The 15,200-nt window shown below is 50.0% G+C and overlaps 6 protein-coding genes across 6 annotated transcripts; 2 read left to right on the top strand and 4 right to left on the bottom strand.

The window, feature by feature from the left end:
• Positions 1-1,385: 1,385 nt before the first annotated feature.
• BO85DRAFT_83671 (uncharacterized protein) lies at positions 1,386-2,376 on the bottom strand. The gene is made up of 2 exons (XM_025665717.1): positions 1,673-2,376; positions 1,386-1,603 (listed from the first exon to the last, which is right to left on the bottom strand). The coding sequence occupies exons 1-2, from the start codon at positions 2,098-2,100 to the stop codon at positions 1,549-1,551; spliced, it is 483 nt and encodes a 160-aa protein (XP_025513273.1). The 5' UTR covers positions 2,101-2,376; the 3' UTR covers positions 1,386-1,548.
• A 924-nt stretch (positions 2,377-3,300) lies between these two features.
• On the top strand, positions 3,301-4,646 carry BO85DRAFT_522202 (phosphotransferase family protein; the record flags this gene model as incomplete). The annotated part of the gene is made up of 2 exons (XM_025665242.1): positions 3,301-4,132; positions 4,186-4,646. The coding sequence occupies 2 exons, from the start codon at positions 3,301-3,303 to the stop codon at positions 4,644-4,646; spliced, it is 1,293 nt and encodes a 430-aa protein (XP_025513272.1).
• A 192-nt stretch (positions 4,647-4,838) lies between these two features.
• Positions 4,839-8,779, bottom strand: BO85DRAFT_451664 (putative SNF2 family helicase/ATPase). Its single transcript, XM_025660642.1, has 3 exons — positions 8,718-8,779; positions 5,448-8,601; positions 4,839-5,399 (listed from the first exon to the last, which is right to left on the bottom strand). The coding sequence occupies exons 2-3, from the start codon at positions 8,436-8,438 to the stop codon at positions 4,995-4,997; spliced, it is 3,396 nt and encodes a 1,131-aa protein (XP_025513271.1). The 5' UTR covers positions 8,439-8,601; positions 8,718-8,779; the 3' UTR covers positions 4,839-4,994.
• A 419-nt stretch (positions 8,780-9,198) lies between these two features.
• On the bottom strand, positions 9,199-10,614 carry BO85DRAFT_425977 (SIR2 family NAD-dependent protein deacylase). The gene is made up of 2 exons (XM_025658101.1): positions 9,978-10,614; positions 9,199-9,912 (listed from the first exon to the last, which is right to left on the bottom strand). The coding sequence occupies exons 1-2, from the start codon at positions 10,306-10,308 to the stop codon at positions 9,296-9,298; spliced, it is 948 nt and encodes a 315-aa protein (XP_025513270.1). The 5' UTR covers positions 10,309-10,614; the 3' UTR covers positions 9,199-9,295.
• A 151-nt stretch (positions 10,615-10,765) lies between these two features.
• Positions 10,766-11,802, bottom strand: BO85DRAFT_402348 (pyridoxamine 5'-phosphate oxidase family protein). Its single transcript, XM_025657186.1, has 2 exons — positions 11,641-11,802; positions 10,766-11,583 (listed from the first exon to the last, which is right to left on the bottom strand). The coding sequence occupies exons 1-2, from the start codon at positions 11,702-11,704 to the stop codon at positions 10,847-10,849; spliced, it is 801 nt and encodes a 266-aa protein (XP_025513269.1). The 5' UTR covers positions 11,705-11,802; the 3' UTR covers positions 10,766-10,846.
• A 374-nt stretch (positions 11,803-12,176) lies between these two features.
• BO85DRAFT_425970 (aminopeptidase P family protein) lies at positions 12,177-14,680 on the top strand. The gene is made up of 11 exons (XM_025658100.1): positions 12,177-12,447; positions 12,520-12,684; positions 12,751-12,783; positions 12,836-12,963; positions 13,018-13,410; positions 13,461-13,504; positions 13,552-13,585; positions 13,635-13,856; positions 13,907-14,025; positions 14,077-14,203; positions 14,289-14,680. The coding sequence occupies exons 1-11, from the start codon at positions 12,243-12,245 to the stop codon at positions 14,316-14,318; spliced, it is 1,500 nt and encodes a 499-aa protein (XP_025513268.1). The 5' UTR covers positions 12,177-12,242; the 3' UTR covers positions 14,319-14,680.
• The last annotated feature ends 520 nt before the right edge of the window (positions 14,681-15,200 follow it).

Raw genomic sequence — 15,200 nt, 5'->3', positions numbered from 1 at the left:
GGATACTCTCTCAGACGCTGTGCCATGGTGGTATCACTGGTACAGAAGCCAGTCGAGAAGTTCGGCAGCACCAGATACGCCAAGCTAATTTTTGTGAGATTCACTCGGGCAGCCATCAACTTCGGCGCAAGGGAAATTTCAAAGTATTGTTGGGCGGTGTAGTGGATGACATTGATGGTTTGCGACTCTTTATCAACCGTAATGAGACCCCCACAAGCTGCGGTGAGGACATCTCCGTCTGGGAGGTCGTCGTCTTCAAGAGCCATTTCCTCCGATAACTCCTGCATGGCATACATATGTTGAAGCTGCATAACTGTGAGGTTCTGACGGGCGCAGATAACCCAGAGCAGAACGAGCTCTGCCAGCTCCACCATCTCGGCAGGCTGGTCACGGATCCTTTTGAGGGCATCTGAGTAAGTATCATTCAAAGTTCCTGGAAGAGAGGCCAAAGCCAAGCGCACAGCCTTCCGATTGATTTTCGGGAGAAGCGACTCGAGATGTAGCTTTGCGAGAAGAAACCTAGTATTCACATATTAACATCGTCAGTCCTCGGTTTGATATGTTACTGGTTGCATACATTCCCTGGCACTCCCCCGTGATGGAAACAATGATGTGTCTTCTCAAGTCTGGCTCAGCTCGAAGATGCTTGGATAAGCTCGACAGCGTGGGGAGCCGTGAAATTTCCGAATCCAAGAACAGTTCAATGTCTTCGTCCCGAGCAGAGATTTCTACCTTCTCAAAGGAATCGAAATATGCATCAAATGTTGTGGAGAAACGTGAGCTACACATGATTTTAACGTTTGAGCCAACAGAACTGATGGTGGATAGAAACCACAAAGCGTCATTCTCACTCTCGCTGTATTCGTCTAGAGCATCGATCACGATGTAAGTCGTTTCATATTCGAAGGTCATTTTGGTGAATATGTCGAATAACTCCTTCCAGGTAGGGCGGGTACCAAGTTTTTTATGCGAATTATAAAGCGAGGATATTTCAGATGGCACTGTCCCGCTTTTCGAGTGTCGAAGTACTTGCAGCAGCAAGCTTGAAAGAAGAGCAACCGGGGTCTGCTCGTTTCGGCGTCCATAATTACAATAGATGTACGTACAGAGAGCGTTTTTCGAGGCCAGCTTATGCTCGAGCGTATCAACAACGATAGACCTGATATGATGCATTAGCTGTCAATGCAATATCTGAGGGACATATTCCAAGCAAAGCAGAGAACAGTGACATATATATATGTATGTATGTATGTATGAGAATAGAAACGTAAAATACTTAGTCAATGTACTAACATTAGTCGTGTTTTACCAGCGCCAGCTAGCAACCTGGAGTTAGCTTCACCAGAGTGTAAAAGTCTCAGTACTTACGTATTCCTGGACACCAAAGCACGCTGATATTGCCTTCAAGCCAATTGCATACTTTCTCGTGTTTCATAAACCAGCCACCAGTTCCCGCCTGCACGGTCTCCAGGATTGCATCATGTTGCTTACGGAAGGGAAAGGGGCTAAGCCAGAGCAAGATCCTCTCGTTTAGATCTTCCTCGTCTTTCAATTGTGTTTGGCTGACCTTCTGCCCGATTTCTGTAAGTTCTCTATGTGATGACTGCACCATTTTACTAACGTCCTGTAATCAGCACTTTCTCAAATGTTGAAGATCTTGAGAACACCATACATCAGGTCATTCTGCAAGACGAGACTGAGACTACTCTTTAGGCGCTCCAGGCAAGCCAGCTTCTCCGTGATATCCTTTTTGGTGAATGGCCATGTCAAAGACAACGATCGTTGACCGAATTTTGATTGCGGGCAGAGCCGAGAGATGATGTCTTGCAGCACACTCTGAACAAGGACGAGGAGACCATCAAGACCCACAAGAGACTCGGTCAATATGGACTTTCCCATGCCTAAAGTTACGGCCGCATCCTCAGCATCATCAATACGGTCTCTGAGCATTTCGAGTAGGTAGGTGGTGCTTCGTAGCTCATCCCGCAACTGGAGTCGGTCTGCTGCTCCATCTTTGATTTCCCTGAGATAGCGGGTTGTGGTGGCTGCCAGTTCAAGGACGGCAATTACACTTGCGGTGATACTCAGAGGGTCGCTCATAGTGCGTGAACAAGCACTGTCAGGTCAATTTCTCCATCGAATGATATCCTGAAGGTTATACCCTGCTGGCCGAATGATCGGTCATCAAATTAGGTTCAGCTGAGTGAGGGGTATTGGGCACTCTTAGCGGCCCGATCCGACGGGAGGTGCGCCTACAGCCAGAGATGCTATCAATTCAAACGAGACAAGGAATAAAAAACAGCCCAAGAACGGTACTAAAGACCAGCATTCAAGAATCCACCTTTTATATGGCCCGCTTTTGTAGGTTCCACCCGGCTGGGCATGCAGTAGTACTACTACTATTATACCAAAGATATACTTTCCAATCCAGTGCGGTTTTGAACTATAGTTCAAGTAATGTGATCACTATGCTTTGACTTATGATCATATCGTTCTAATGAGACATAAAGCCTAAAAAGAGGCAGTTTTGCCATGATGGCACTTACAGAGGTCGGGCGGAGATATGTTGAATCGAAATCTAGCTTGACAAGCAAGAGAAAGCACACTGCTAGTTAACTGGGAAGGCTACGAAGTACTACGGTATCTTTTCCAATTATTTGATATACAATATGATGCTACCCCGTCCACTCAGCCTTGAGCCACTTGCTGGACGCAGCCGACTGGAGTTTGAACCGTTTGCAAGCCGCTATTTTATACCAATAGTAGATCGTGTTTGAGTAGATTGGAAGAAGGTTTTCATACTAGGGGTGAACTCTCTGTTCACCTCCATTCCCCGATTTTCATTATATAGTGGGCCCGATTAGGGCATAGATTATGAGTATGATTTCAGTGGGAATATTTCCCGGTAAGGAAACATTATTCCTATCCCAGTCCGTCCATGCTTTGACTTTTAGTTACATCGACAGTAGTAGCGCTCACCATCAGGGATTTCTCTGCGAATGATGTTATCGCAAGTATCATAATCAACAGGCCCCTGGCAGTCACACTAGATAGTCTGTTTCCGGTATCGCAATCAATAACTACCCTTCTATTCGTAGGCTCATATCGGACTCCGGCGGAGCTAACCCTATACCCTGGCGTTTCTATATGCGAAAGACCTGGCGCAAAGATAAGCAGACAATGCTTATATCCCCCTTGCTCTTAGAACATATTTATAACTGTTTACTGTCGATATATAGCTAGCCATAATATCATTCCCTCGTCACTCCAAGCAACCACCCCCAAATCACCGACTCTACAATGTCCAACATCAACCACCAAACCTACCACACCCGCCTCGAGCAAATCCAGCGCATCGCACAACACCACTCCCTCCAAATCACCACGATCACCCCAATCGCATACCAAGAACTCGGCCCCTGTCCCTACAACAACTTCATCTACAAGCTTGAACTATCCCAACCCCCTTCAAGCACCTCATTCCCACCCCCAAACCCCCACACCACCTCCCTACTAGACGAAACAACAACAACCTACATCCTCCGAATGAGCAACCCCCTAGCAATGGGCATCAACCCACACGCCTCCCGCATCGAGAACGAACTCGCCGCCATGTCTCTCGCCCGTCAGGGACTCGAATCACATCGACCCGGATTAGGCTCTCTCATTCCCAAAATATACACCTTCTGCTCAAAGCCTACTACTCATCCAAATGACCTACCCTGGACACTAATGGAATACAAGTCCGGCGTACCACTAGACGAGTTCTTCCCTTCTCAGTCCGAGACAGCCAAGAAATCCATCATCGAGCAAGTCGCAGATATACTCGCTGGACTCCGGAAATGTCCACTCCCGGAGGAAATCACCCACGGTGGACTCGCTCTATCCTCCACCGACGGCAGAATCATCAGTGCGGAGATGACCACCACGAATGGCGGACCGTGGTCTACATATGCGGAGCTCCTCAAGGCATGCCTACGGCACGAGCTACACGATGCCGATTCCAGCCCTATCATTAACGGATGGCGAAGTAATGGAATCCGAAACCGCCTCGACTCCCTCATCGACAGATTCTCCCTCCCTGGCCTTCTTCCGGACCCTGATACCAAATCCCTCATCCACGGTGACTTGAGTAAGCCTACCCCCAAACACCCCACCGAGGAACTAACTAACTTGATAACCCAGCAATGAACAACATCCTCATCGACCCCACCACATGCAAACTCACAGCCCTCATCGACTTCGACTTCGCCTGTATCGCACATCCCGCTCATGAGTTCCTCGTCTCGCTTCAGGATCTAGGCGGTAATGTAATGGGTCCTTACGGGGAGGATCCGACGGAGGGGAGGTTGGCGCAGGCTCTGCTTTCTGGGGATTTCAGCGATGATGATATTCCTGGTGAGCCATGGTGGATTGGGAAGACGTTTAATGCTTGTTTGGTGGAACGGGGGGTGGCACGGCCTAGTGATATCGGTGGAATGGAGGTGCTGTGTCGGTGGCGTGGGCTGGAGCTGTGCGTGTGTCCGTTTCATTTAGCTGCGGAGTTTATTGTGAAGAGGATGAGTGAGGAGGCGCGGAAGGGGGCGAGAGAGGGGGCTGAGGGGGAGGTTGTGGAGAGGATGGGGGCGTCAGAAGGGCTTTTGTAGTGGGGTTCAGTGGATTAGGGAGTGTATGGGTGGTGTTGTGGATTCTTTCGAAGTATGCTGTGTTCTGTTGAAGTGTTGGCAGATATTTGCCCGAGGCACTGAAGTGTTAAAGATCTACAATCTAGATCAAGCTTACGGCATATCGTTTTCATATCCCAACGCAGTCGACCAGCCGACAGCTAACACATAACGTGATAGAACATCGTATGAATTCTAAATGCCCAAAAGCCCTGTTCATAAGGTAGAAAGGTGAATCCCGAAATTGAAACTATGTCCAACCGATAGCTTGTCCTCCCAGCCTAACGCCCAATTGTACTCATTCCGAATCATGCTACACCGATAATCATGCTACCACCGTCTACCATACACCGAGTCTTCACCACGAGAACTTCGTTTCGCCTGTTGACGGCTGCGATCACGAGAGCCAGAGGTCTGCGTTTCACTGGCATATGTTGAGCCCGAGGCGCTATCAGCGCCGGAATTCAGCAGCTTCGTTGTCTGATTCAGGTCGAGATCGGGGTCGCCGTTGTAACGTGCTTCGGCGTCCTTGCCAAACAGAGCCATCATATCCTTCATCGTTAGCTTGGCCGCTGCAGTCTTGCCTTCAATGGTAACGTTGGCCAGCTCGCGCTTGCGATCTTGCAGATCGATAATTCGTTCCTCCACGGTACCCTTGATGATCATCTTGTAGATTTTGACGTCTACGGTCTGGTTCAGACGATGGACTCGGTCAATGGCCTGCTCTTCAACGAACTAGAAGGGGTTAGCAAATGTCTTTTTGAAGGATAGTGGTAAACATACAGGATTCCAGAAGGGCTCTAGAATGACCACGCGACTTGCGGCAGTCAGGTTCAGTCCCAGCGCACCAGCGCGTAAACTGCAGAGAAGGACCCTTGTGCCACTGTTGTTCCGCAGCTTGTTGAGACTGGCTTCTCTATGGTCGTTCCGCATGCCTCCGTCATATCGTGCGTATCCAATTCCGGTGCGCTTCAGGAATGGCTCGATCTTGTCAAGCATGGAGGTGAAGACCGAAAAGACGATGAACTTGTGGTCTGAGGACTCACGTCTCAGAATCTTCATTAGACGCCGGATCTTCGTCGAAGGCAGAATCTTGTTATCATCGTCTCCAGCATTCAGGTAAATGTCGTCATCGTCAGACTCAACCTCAGGGCTCCGGCGACTGATGCCTGTTGGCTTGCGAGAGGGAGACTCAGGCCCATCGTCGTCACTGTCAGAATCGTCCGAATTCAACCATTCACCACCACCCTCTGCGTCTTCATCATCGGTGCCTCCAGCTGTTCCAAGGCTCGACTTTCCGCGCTGATCTTCTGGAACAAGCCACTCGCCATCGTCCTCATCTTCATCGTCGCTGTCTAATACTACTCGTCTGTTTCTCCGCCGGATGACCTGCGGCTCTCCGCGGTGGGCCGATGGTGATTCTGTTAGATCAATAATCGACCTCCGACCGCTCTTCTTCTTCTTGCCGGTATCAGTCAGGTCGGCATTCAACGCGACCTCGCACTCTTTACACCTGCTGTTACCGCCAGACGCCTCCTCTTTCTTCAAATCCATTTGGCAGATATCGCACTTCTTGGACACAACACTCAGTGCCCCGAAGAGGTCTGCCATACTGTCCAGCTCATCATTTTTGGCGGGTTTCTGGCTGCCGGACTGCCCGTTTTGCAGGAGAACGTCCTTATCCTGAGCAAGGTCGCTCTTAACAAGGTCGGGGTGATTGCAAGATTGCCGAAGACGCAACAGCAACACCAAAGCGCCAGCATAGTCGACCTTCTCACCACCCATCATCTTCTCGAGACTGTTTTCTGTTCTCTGCTCTAGGCGCTGGTAGAAGTTCATCTCGCCCGGCATAAAGTCCGCTTCGACCTTGATAACCTCTCGCTTGACGATGTGGAAGCCAGAGGACTTCTTCTCCCCGTCCTTGCCAGGCTTGAGGTTGTCATTCTGCTTCAGAATATCCTTCGTGCGCCGCTTCATGAAGATCTTGAGATAGATCTGCAAACGCTCGATGGCGAGACCTCCACGGCCGTTCGCTATTGGCTTCATAATTTGCTCTTTCCATGCCGCCAGGTCATTGAACGGCTTAATACGTAGGAATTTGATCAAACTCTGCAGTTCATCAAGGTTGTTCTGCATTGGCGTTCCCGAAAGGCACCAGCGGTACTCTGCATCCAAAGAGTAGGCAGCCTGTGTTGCTTTTGCGTTGCGGTTCTTGATTGTGTGGGCTTCGTCCAGAATGATCCGATACCAGTAGACGGAGAAGATGGGGGATTTCTTGTTGTTCTTGTCCTTAGCACCATGCTCCGAGGTCAAGGTGCCATACGTGGTAATAACCACATCATAATCCTCAAGCTTGTCCGTGCCCTTAGCCCGTGCGTTTCCGTGGTATACGAGAACCCGCATTCTGTGCGAGTGTTCAACCTTATCGCTGATCTCAGACTCCCACTGCTTGATCAGGGCTAGGGGAGCGACGACCAGAGTCGTCTTGCTCAGTCCAGCCGGTAGTTTGCGGTTTTCTTTTTCTTCTTCATCGTCACTGCTCGCATCCTCGTCCTCGTCATCAGCCAAGGGCCGCCTAAGACCATCGGCGGGCTTTCTGTTGGATAGCATCAGAGCAATAGCTTGAACAGTTTTACCGAGACCCATGTCGTCTGCCAATATTCCACCCTTGGGAAGCACTCCCTTGGTCTTCTTCCGGCCAGTCTCTTTGTCGCACATCCAATTGACACCTTCCCGCTGATGAGGCAGTAACTTGACCTTCAAGCCTTCCACTGTCCCATCATCTTCCTCTTCCTCCTCTTCTTCTTCCTCTTCATCGTCATCTTCCTCATTCTCCGATTCAACGTCACTAACATCTTTCTCTGCCACCTCCTTGACTTCCACGACTTCCTTGACCTTCTGCTTTACAGGGGACTTGTTGGACTCGGTTTCCGATTCATCAGTGCTCTCATCCGCAGTATTGGATTCCTGTACAGTTACAGTTCCCAACTGAGCAGCAAGATCATCGATGTCGGCGTCCGACTCCTTCTCCTGGGACTTCTTCTCGGACTTCTCTTGCTTCTTTTCCTTGTTCTTCTTCTTCTTATTCTTCTTGCCCTTCTTCTTCTTGCTCTTCGACTTGGGTTCCTTCTCATCTTCATCCTCAAAAGCACCCTCCAACAGAGCCTTGATATTCTCATTCGCCTTGGCCGTGTCTACATAACCGTTGACATCCATAGAGCCAAATCCCGGGCCTCGAGATCGCGCACTTGGCGTAAAACCACCCTCACCAGTCAAGTCGACAAAGTTCCTCAGGTTCTTCGATGCGTTCGTCATCTTAACGGCAGAGGGCTTCGAGGCGAAGAATGTCTTGGGGGCACGGGGTGTATTGAACGTGAAGTTCTCTGGGCGTCGAATCTCAACAGCTCCACTTTCGACGGGACGGGAGAAGCGGTTGTTGTTGTACGCGGACGGTCTAACGGGCTTAAATGGGTCAAACCCTTCTCTTCTGGGGGTTGAGAAGTTATTAGGCCCTGGAGTAGTGGGGGGACGATATTGCGGGGCACCATTGTGGGCAGGATTTTGCGGCCGGGGCTGATGTCTGTGATGCTCCGGACGTTGCTGGTTCGGTTTAGGGATGTTGAAGGGGTTGCTAGAGTGGTGACTCTGATGATGCACTGGGCGAATAGGAGATGGCTTTCCGAACTCAGGATGATGTGACATAGGACGATGGGGCTGTTCTTGCGGCCTTCTAGGCGTGAAGGGGTCCGCAGGGGCGTCGCTTTCTTTGGCCATGGTGTATTATTCTGGTGAACTTCCTGCTGAAGCTAGGTGGTGGCGGTTAATCGTCGTGGGCCGAGGGACACAGTGGGGGGTATCGGAGGCTGTATTATCGAGATCTAGGTTGCATAGATATAGTGAGTCTATCGGGATTATGGCGAGTAAGATCTTTTCTGTTCTTGTAGACGAGGCAGAATGTCAGCACATCACGTCACGCGGGGTTGCAACGAGACTCTCGCTATCGACATTTATCTCCGTATGGAAGGATAGAGGGGATATTAGATGCCTACTTACTTGAATCAGGTCATGACATTGCAAAAGAGGCTAGGAAGGGCGAAATCCGGAGTAGTGGGAGGGGCTTTGGACGTGTTGACGGAGATCGGCTCTGTTTAGCGCTGGCATGCCACATTTTATCGATAGCGCTATCGCTCGGTTTGGCCGCATTGCCCCAGCAACCACCGCCCACCCAGCGGGGTGACAGGTCACACAACAGCTTCAGGTACACACAGCAAGGACGAATCCACCTCCACGAATTACATTGGATTAATCCTGAAGCTTATGTGCGGGAATTATTGACTTGGATCCGCAGTCCCATTTAACTAGCTCAGGCAAAAAGGGTGAGCCACAGTAGCGATTAACTGAGGTTGCCTGTTTGTATTCCTTCCCGCTGCCATGAATACAGTAAGCTATGGATTGACATTCTCCGTAAACATTAGTCACACTATGGAAGTTACTAAGCTATCTGTGACAGTAGTCCTATATAATAAGAGTCATTCGAGATCTGCGTAGTAAAAGACATTTGAAGCTATTGTAAGATATTTCGGATTTCGCTGTACTCTGTTCAGCTATAGAAGAAATAGTAGCAAAGATGATTATATGTCGCCAATCACCCCCTTCAAAATTTCCGGAACAATTGTACCTGCATCACCCTCAAAAAACCAATCTCCAGGCTTCAATCCGGAAGAGCCAACATCGTTGCGGTCCATATTTACCACTGCCACTCTAGCTCCTCTACTGCGAGCCTTATCCACATATCCTGCTGCAGGGTATACCCTCGAACTCGTACCTACCACCAGTATCAAATCAACATTCCCTTTGTTCAACCATTCGTCTACATAGTCAATCGTATGTAAAGGGAGACTCTCTCCGAACCACACCACCCCAGGGCGTAGAAGCCCGTCTTTGCATTCCGGGCAGTGGGGGAGCTCTTCATAAGGCACTGCGGAAAGAGGAACACGCTCGTCCGACACATCAGCCTCCACATCCTCATTGTTCCCTAGTGCATTAGAGATGGATTGAGAAGCCTCTTCGCCCGTTTTATCTGTTGCGGATGGTTCTAGCTTCTTTGGCAAAGCGAGAGCGGGGACAATTGGGTCGGTGAAGTCTTCGCGGGAATAGCTGCAGTAGAATGATGTGCATTTCACTGTGAAGAGGGAGCCATGAAGAAGGTGAAGTTGATGCGGCGGGTGCCTAGCTCGTTGCGAAAGGCCTGGATAGACGAAGCAGCTAATTAGTGAGGTGCCACTTCAGGGCAAGGACACGAGTACAACTCACCATCCACGTTCTGGCTCAAGGTGATGAAGTCCTTGTTCTTTCGGGCAAGCTCAGCCAGAGCATAATGCGCTCGGTTGGGCTGTGCCTTTAGGGCCATATGCCTCCGATAACTGTAAAACTGCCATACTAAGTCTGGGTTGGCATCGAACGCCTCGGGCGTTGCGAGGTCTGTCGCGTCGTAGGATCGCCATAGACCACCGGCTCCTCGAAAAGTGGGAAGACCTGATGATGCAGAAATACCGGCGCCTAATAACGCAATTACTCGCCTGCAGCCTTTCAGGTAGGTGGTGAAAGAGCTGAGGTCTGCTGCGGGGATAGCCGGAGGAGCCATGGCGGGCTAGAGATCAAAGAGAGGCTCTAGACTGGGCACGACACTGGATATAGGATAATCATGTGTTATCGCAAGGTTACACTGCTGTGTATTTGTGGGAAAGAATGTCTGTTTCCCTCAGAAGGGAGCGGTTGTGTGTCGAGTCAGTCATTTGGAGAAGTTGTAGCTAAGTTGAAGTTCTGCGGAGTCGGCCTTACGCTAATGGTACCGATGACGTTGGGTCGCCTTGAAACTATGCAATCGTGCCTTATACTTTGTATAATTATTTCGTCAAGTGAACCGAACAATAAGTTAAGTTTATCGATATATCTTCTAGTGTTTATTAAGAATCTGATATGGGACAAATGGTTTATCTAAATTACCATCCCTGTGTTGTGCAGATCAGAGGTACACAGCAGCAAGGCTACAATACCCCGCAGGGTCCAAAGCTGGGCAATTTATACTTTCTCCCCACAATAGAACAGCAGAAGTTAAGTATATGAAGCAGAAATCCCATAGCAATCTAAGTACATCACCCACACATTATCCCTTTCAACAATCAATGTTGCTCCTCTTGTGGCAGCTCAATTCCCACGGCCTTCTCCGCATAAGCACGATTTCCATCGTTCTTTGCAGCAACAAATGACTTCACATAGCTTGGTACTTCAGGAACCTTGTTCCCCGTACTAGGAATAGGCTCGCCAAATGTCTCCCAAACAGGGACAACACCAGTCCAAACTCGATTCGTGATCTCTTCACTGCCTGTATCTTTCTTCTCGTCCGAGACGCTACCATCTCGAATCTTACCACTGCCGCTCACAATTTTAACCTTGAGGATAACGGTCGAGGACATCTCAGCCCGGTCTGGTGGAACACGCGTATGCGCCCAACGATCCGATAACACCGAGTTGGTGATCAGCTCCATGGCGTAAAGTTTCTCGGCTTCGTCAGTAACCAGCTTAGCATAACCTTGGAGAATTGCAGATCGATAGTTGTAGCTATGGGAGTTCGGTGTCAGAGACAAGATCAACCCGTCGACCTTGCTAGCAGCCACGCAGATGGGTAGTCCTTCTCCTTCGGCATCTCGAGCCAAGTTCATGATGCGGGAGCTGACATAGCCATGGAGATAACAGTCAAGGGGTTCGTCGATGCTAGCTGAAGGGTAGTCAAATGATCCCATTTGTCCGATCATAGGCAGGATTGCAGGGAAGGGCTCCGATGGTCCAGGGCTGAAGGATACATGGAGAACTTGGGTAGAGTTGATGATTTCATGAATGGCACCCAGGTCATAGGTTGCTGCGGTCTTTTAGTAAAGTCCTTCGACGCAAAGTTAGGGAGTGAAGTGAAGTGTACCTCGATGCTTGTAGCGGTTGACCGTGTTCGAGGGCCGCTTGGGGTATGTTAAGGTCCTTCCCATTTTTGAATTTGACGAACAATATATACAATGAATAACTGACTTCTAAATACCGTCTAGCATAAAAGTAATGGAGCACTCGAGTGAGCAATGAATTCTGCTTATATTTTTCAATGGAGTTTACTTCTACTATATATATATCGTACCCATTGACGTGACTCAGAGACCAACTTGAGTCATCGAGTAATTGCATCGAAAAACAACCCAACCCTTGGGATCGTACTGCACTGGCCCAAACTCCTCCGACATCTCGTGGTTGTGGTACGCTGTACAAGACCGAGATAAGAAAGAAGGTGGGAAGCAATCGCAGCTTCCAGCCTATCCAGACGAGCGGAGTATGCGAGTCTATCACAAACTCCTCAGCGTTGATTGGTCACTGCCGCCGACCGGGGCTGCCAGCCTGAGGCATCCAGCGAACGGGCTAAACCAAGGGACGCTCGGAGGTCTCGCAATCACCGCCGACCTTCCGAACCAAACGCGGGCCAGATAGCCAGTCTTTATTTCGACAAGCTTGCCAACACCTTCCAATGGTGCTGCTATAATGATGTCGACATGCAAAGCAGCCATTCGCCAATGGCCTCGTTGCCTTCGTCGCCAGGCACCTCGAATCTCCCTTTCGCATCTTAGCCGGCCGGTGCTCCAACAGCCTGCTCTTCGCCGTACTTACGCTTCGATCTCCGCCGCGGAGCTCAAATTCGGCCAACCGCTACACGAGACACACCCCCATATACTGGAGCCCGGAGAGCGTGCGTAACATCACTTCAGTTCCCGCGGATTACAATGACGCATAATATATACGGTATTAACGCAGCTTCAAGTGACACCCGGAATAACGGCTCTCGAGTATGCCCAGCGCCGATCTCGTCTCGCGAACAAACTACCCAAGTATGCCGTCGCTGTGCTGGCTGCTGCTGAGGTTACCTACCGGGCTTCGGGCATCTTCAATGAATACCGACAAGACTCGAATTTCTTTTACTTGACCGGTGGGTGGTACATGGTGTCCTTGTTTACAGGCAACAGATATCGCTGACATAGCTCTATATGGATAGGGTTTAACGAACCTAATGCGCTGGCTGTCATCGGTGAGCTCTAACTACGACATTCTGTTTGGGAATTGGCGCTCATTATAAGCAGCGAACGACGGATCCGGGAACAACCATCTCTTCCACCTTTATTGCAGGGAGAAGGATGCGAAGGCGGAACTTTGGGACGGTGCTCGTTCCGGTACCCGCGCGGCGATTGATGTCTTCAATGCGGATGAAGTAAGAGTTTACTTTGTTGATCTTCCTTGGTCGCCACTAACACTGCGCTGGTAGACCGGTGACATCGAACGTATTGGGGACCTTCTTCCTAAGATCCTTGCGGATGCGACAGAAATCTACACCGACATTCCCGCTTTCAACCCTGGACGGTCATCTCTGCATCGGTACCTCTATGGTCCTACGGGAGCTTCCGAAAAGCTCAAGAAGATAGTCGACCACCGCAAGGTTAAGCCTTTGCGCTCCATCCTTAATGAAATGAGAGTCTTTAAGAGCGAGGACGAGGTCGTGCAGTTGCGTCGTGTTGGACAGGCTTCTGGAAGGGCGTTTACGGAGTCTATGAGGCAGACGTTCTCCAAGGAAAAGGATCTGACTGCTTTCTTGGAGTATAACTTCAAGCGCAATGGCTGCGATAACAGCGCCTTTGTCCCAGTGGTTGCAGGCGGTTCTGTAAGTCACCTATTGGGAAGGTATTGGTATCGTGCGACTAACGTGTGTAGAACGCCCTGAGCATCCACTACACGAGAAACGATGACGTTTTGAGGTATGTGCCACAAGAGCCATTGTAATTGCATTACTAACATATTACAGGGACGGGGATATGGTTCTAGTTGACGGAGGTGGTGTACGTGGATCCTGTCCGTCCGCCGTTATCGAGACTAACTGATTTATAGGAGGCAGGCACTTACATCTCCGATATCACGCGAACCTGGCCAGTGAACGGCAAATTCTCTGACCCTCAGCGTGACTTGTACAATGCCGTGCTGAATGTGCATCGCAGCTGTGTCTCGCTGTGCCGCGAAGATGCTGGGCTCAGCCTGGACCGGCTGCATAGCGTTGCGGAGACCGGCTTGCGAGATCAGCTGATACAACTCGGATTCGATGTTTCCGGAGGCGTAGGTTTCCCAGTCTGTCACAAGGTGTTTTCGATGCTAACCAAGATTAGGCCATGGGCATTCTCTTCCCTCACCACCTGGGCCATTATATTGGCCTGGACGTGCACGACTGCTCTGGGTATTCCCGAGGGTACAATCTCAAGGCAGGCCAATGTATCACTGTGGAGCCGTACGTATCGACGCCCTTCTGTGAGGTTGACCATGCTAACAATCGGTGCAGTGGCATCTACGTTCCAGATGATGAGCGGTGGCCGGCACGGTTCCGGGGCATTGGCATCCGGATTGAAGACAGTGTTTGTGTTGGAGATGACAGTCCCATTGTATTGACCACGGAGGCAGTTAAAGAGGTAAGCATCATTCCAGTAGAGAAAAGACATGTTACCGTGGTTGTGGTGACGAACTATTGGGCTGACTGACGAATCTGCTATCTAGGTCGATGATATCGAGGCCCTCCGTGATTAAGATGGATGAGGGCCGAAATTGTGTAAAGCTAGATACCCTTGCATAAGATTGTAACATATATAACATAGTGAACCGAAAAATTGAGGTATAGCAAACAAGATGGCCGAGTTGAGCAAGAAGTAAACAAGAGACAAGCCGGTTTTGGTGGTTCGTGTGGCTCGTGTAGACGTCACCAGTCAGCAGTCAGCACTTAAGCGTGGACGCGTGGGGCGTGAATACAGGTACTACTACTTCAGTATAGAGGAAGCAGAGGAGGTTGGATTAGACGTGCCAATTATTACAAAAGGCACAATCAGCAAACTCAATCATTTAGAGAACTCCCTCACTTAAGCAAAGGGATATCGGTGCAGATTGTTGCTGAAGGGTAACCCCAGCAAGCCCCAGAGAGGAATGAATGAAAGGAAAAGAAAGAATGGTTCATGCTGCGCGCCGGGCGGTGGTTGTCCGGCGCACATCCCGGAGCCAAAACAAACCCGCCGGGGCTCCACCGACCTTCCCTGACACGCTTAGTCGTTTCTCTACTAGTCGAGTCGGGCTTGGTCTCTCTTCTCTTTCCATCATCACCACCACCCATTCAATCTGTGTCTCCCTTAGACCCTTCTCTGTTGTCTTCCTTCCCCCACACACTCTCGCGGGTTTTTTGCTGCATTGCTTCCCCTTCTCCTAGGGCATGGCTTTCTGCTTCTCTCACTAACTCCCACTGCCGCTCTTTATTTGCTCATCTATCGCGTCGACAATGGCCTTTTTCTAACCGAGTAATCACCCCCCCGTCGAGACGTGTAACGCATCGCGTGCTCGCCTCCAGTGCCCCTCCTTTTTCTCTCTTGCTGGTGTCCAACTCACAGCAACTCACGCTCATATAGTGCCTTGTATTCTGTTACC

Source organism: Aspergillus piperis, assembly GCF_003184755.1.
Source record: "Aspergillus piperis CBS 112811 unplaced genomic scaffold BO85scaffold_16, whole genome shotgun sequence".
In the NCBI taxonomy this organism is placed as follows: domain Eukaryota; kingdom Fungi; phylum Ascomycota; class Eurotiomycetes; order Eurotiales; family Aspergillaceae; genus Aspergillus; species Aspergillus piperis.
This window is presented reverse-complemented; position numbering and strand designations above follow the sequence as displayed.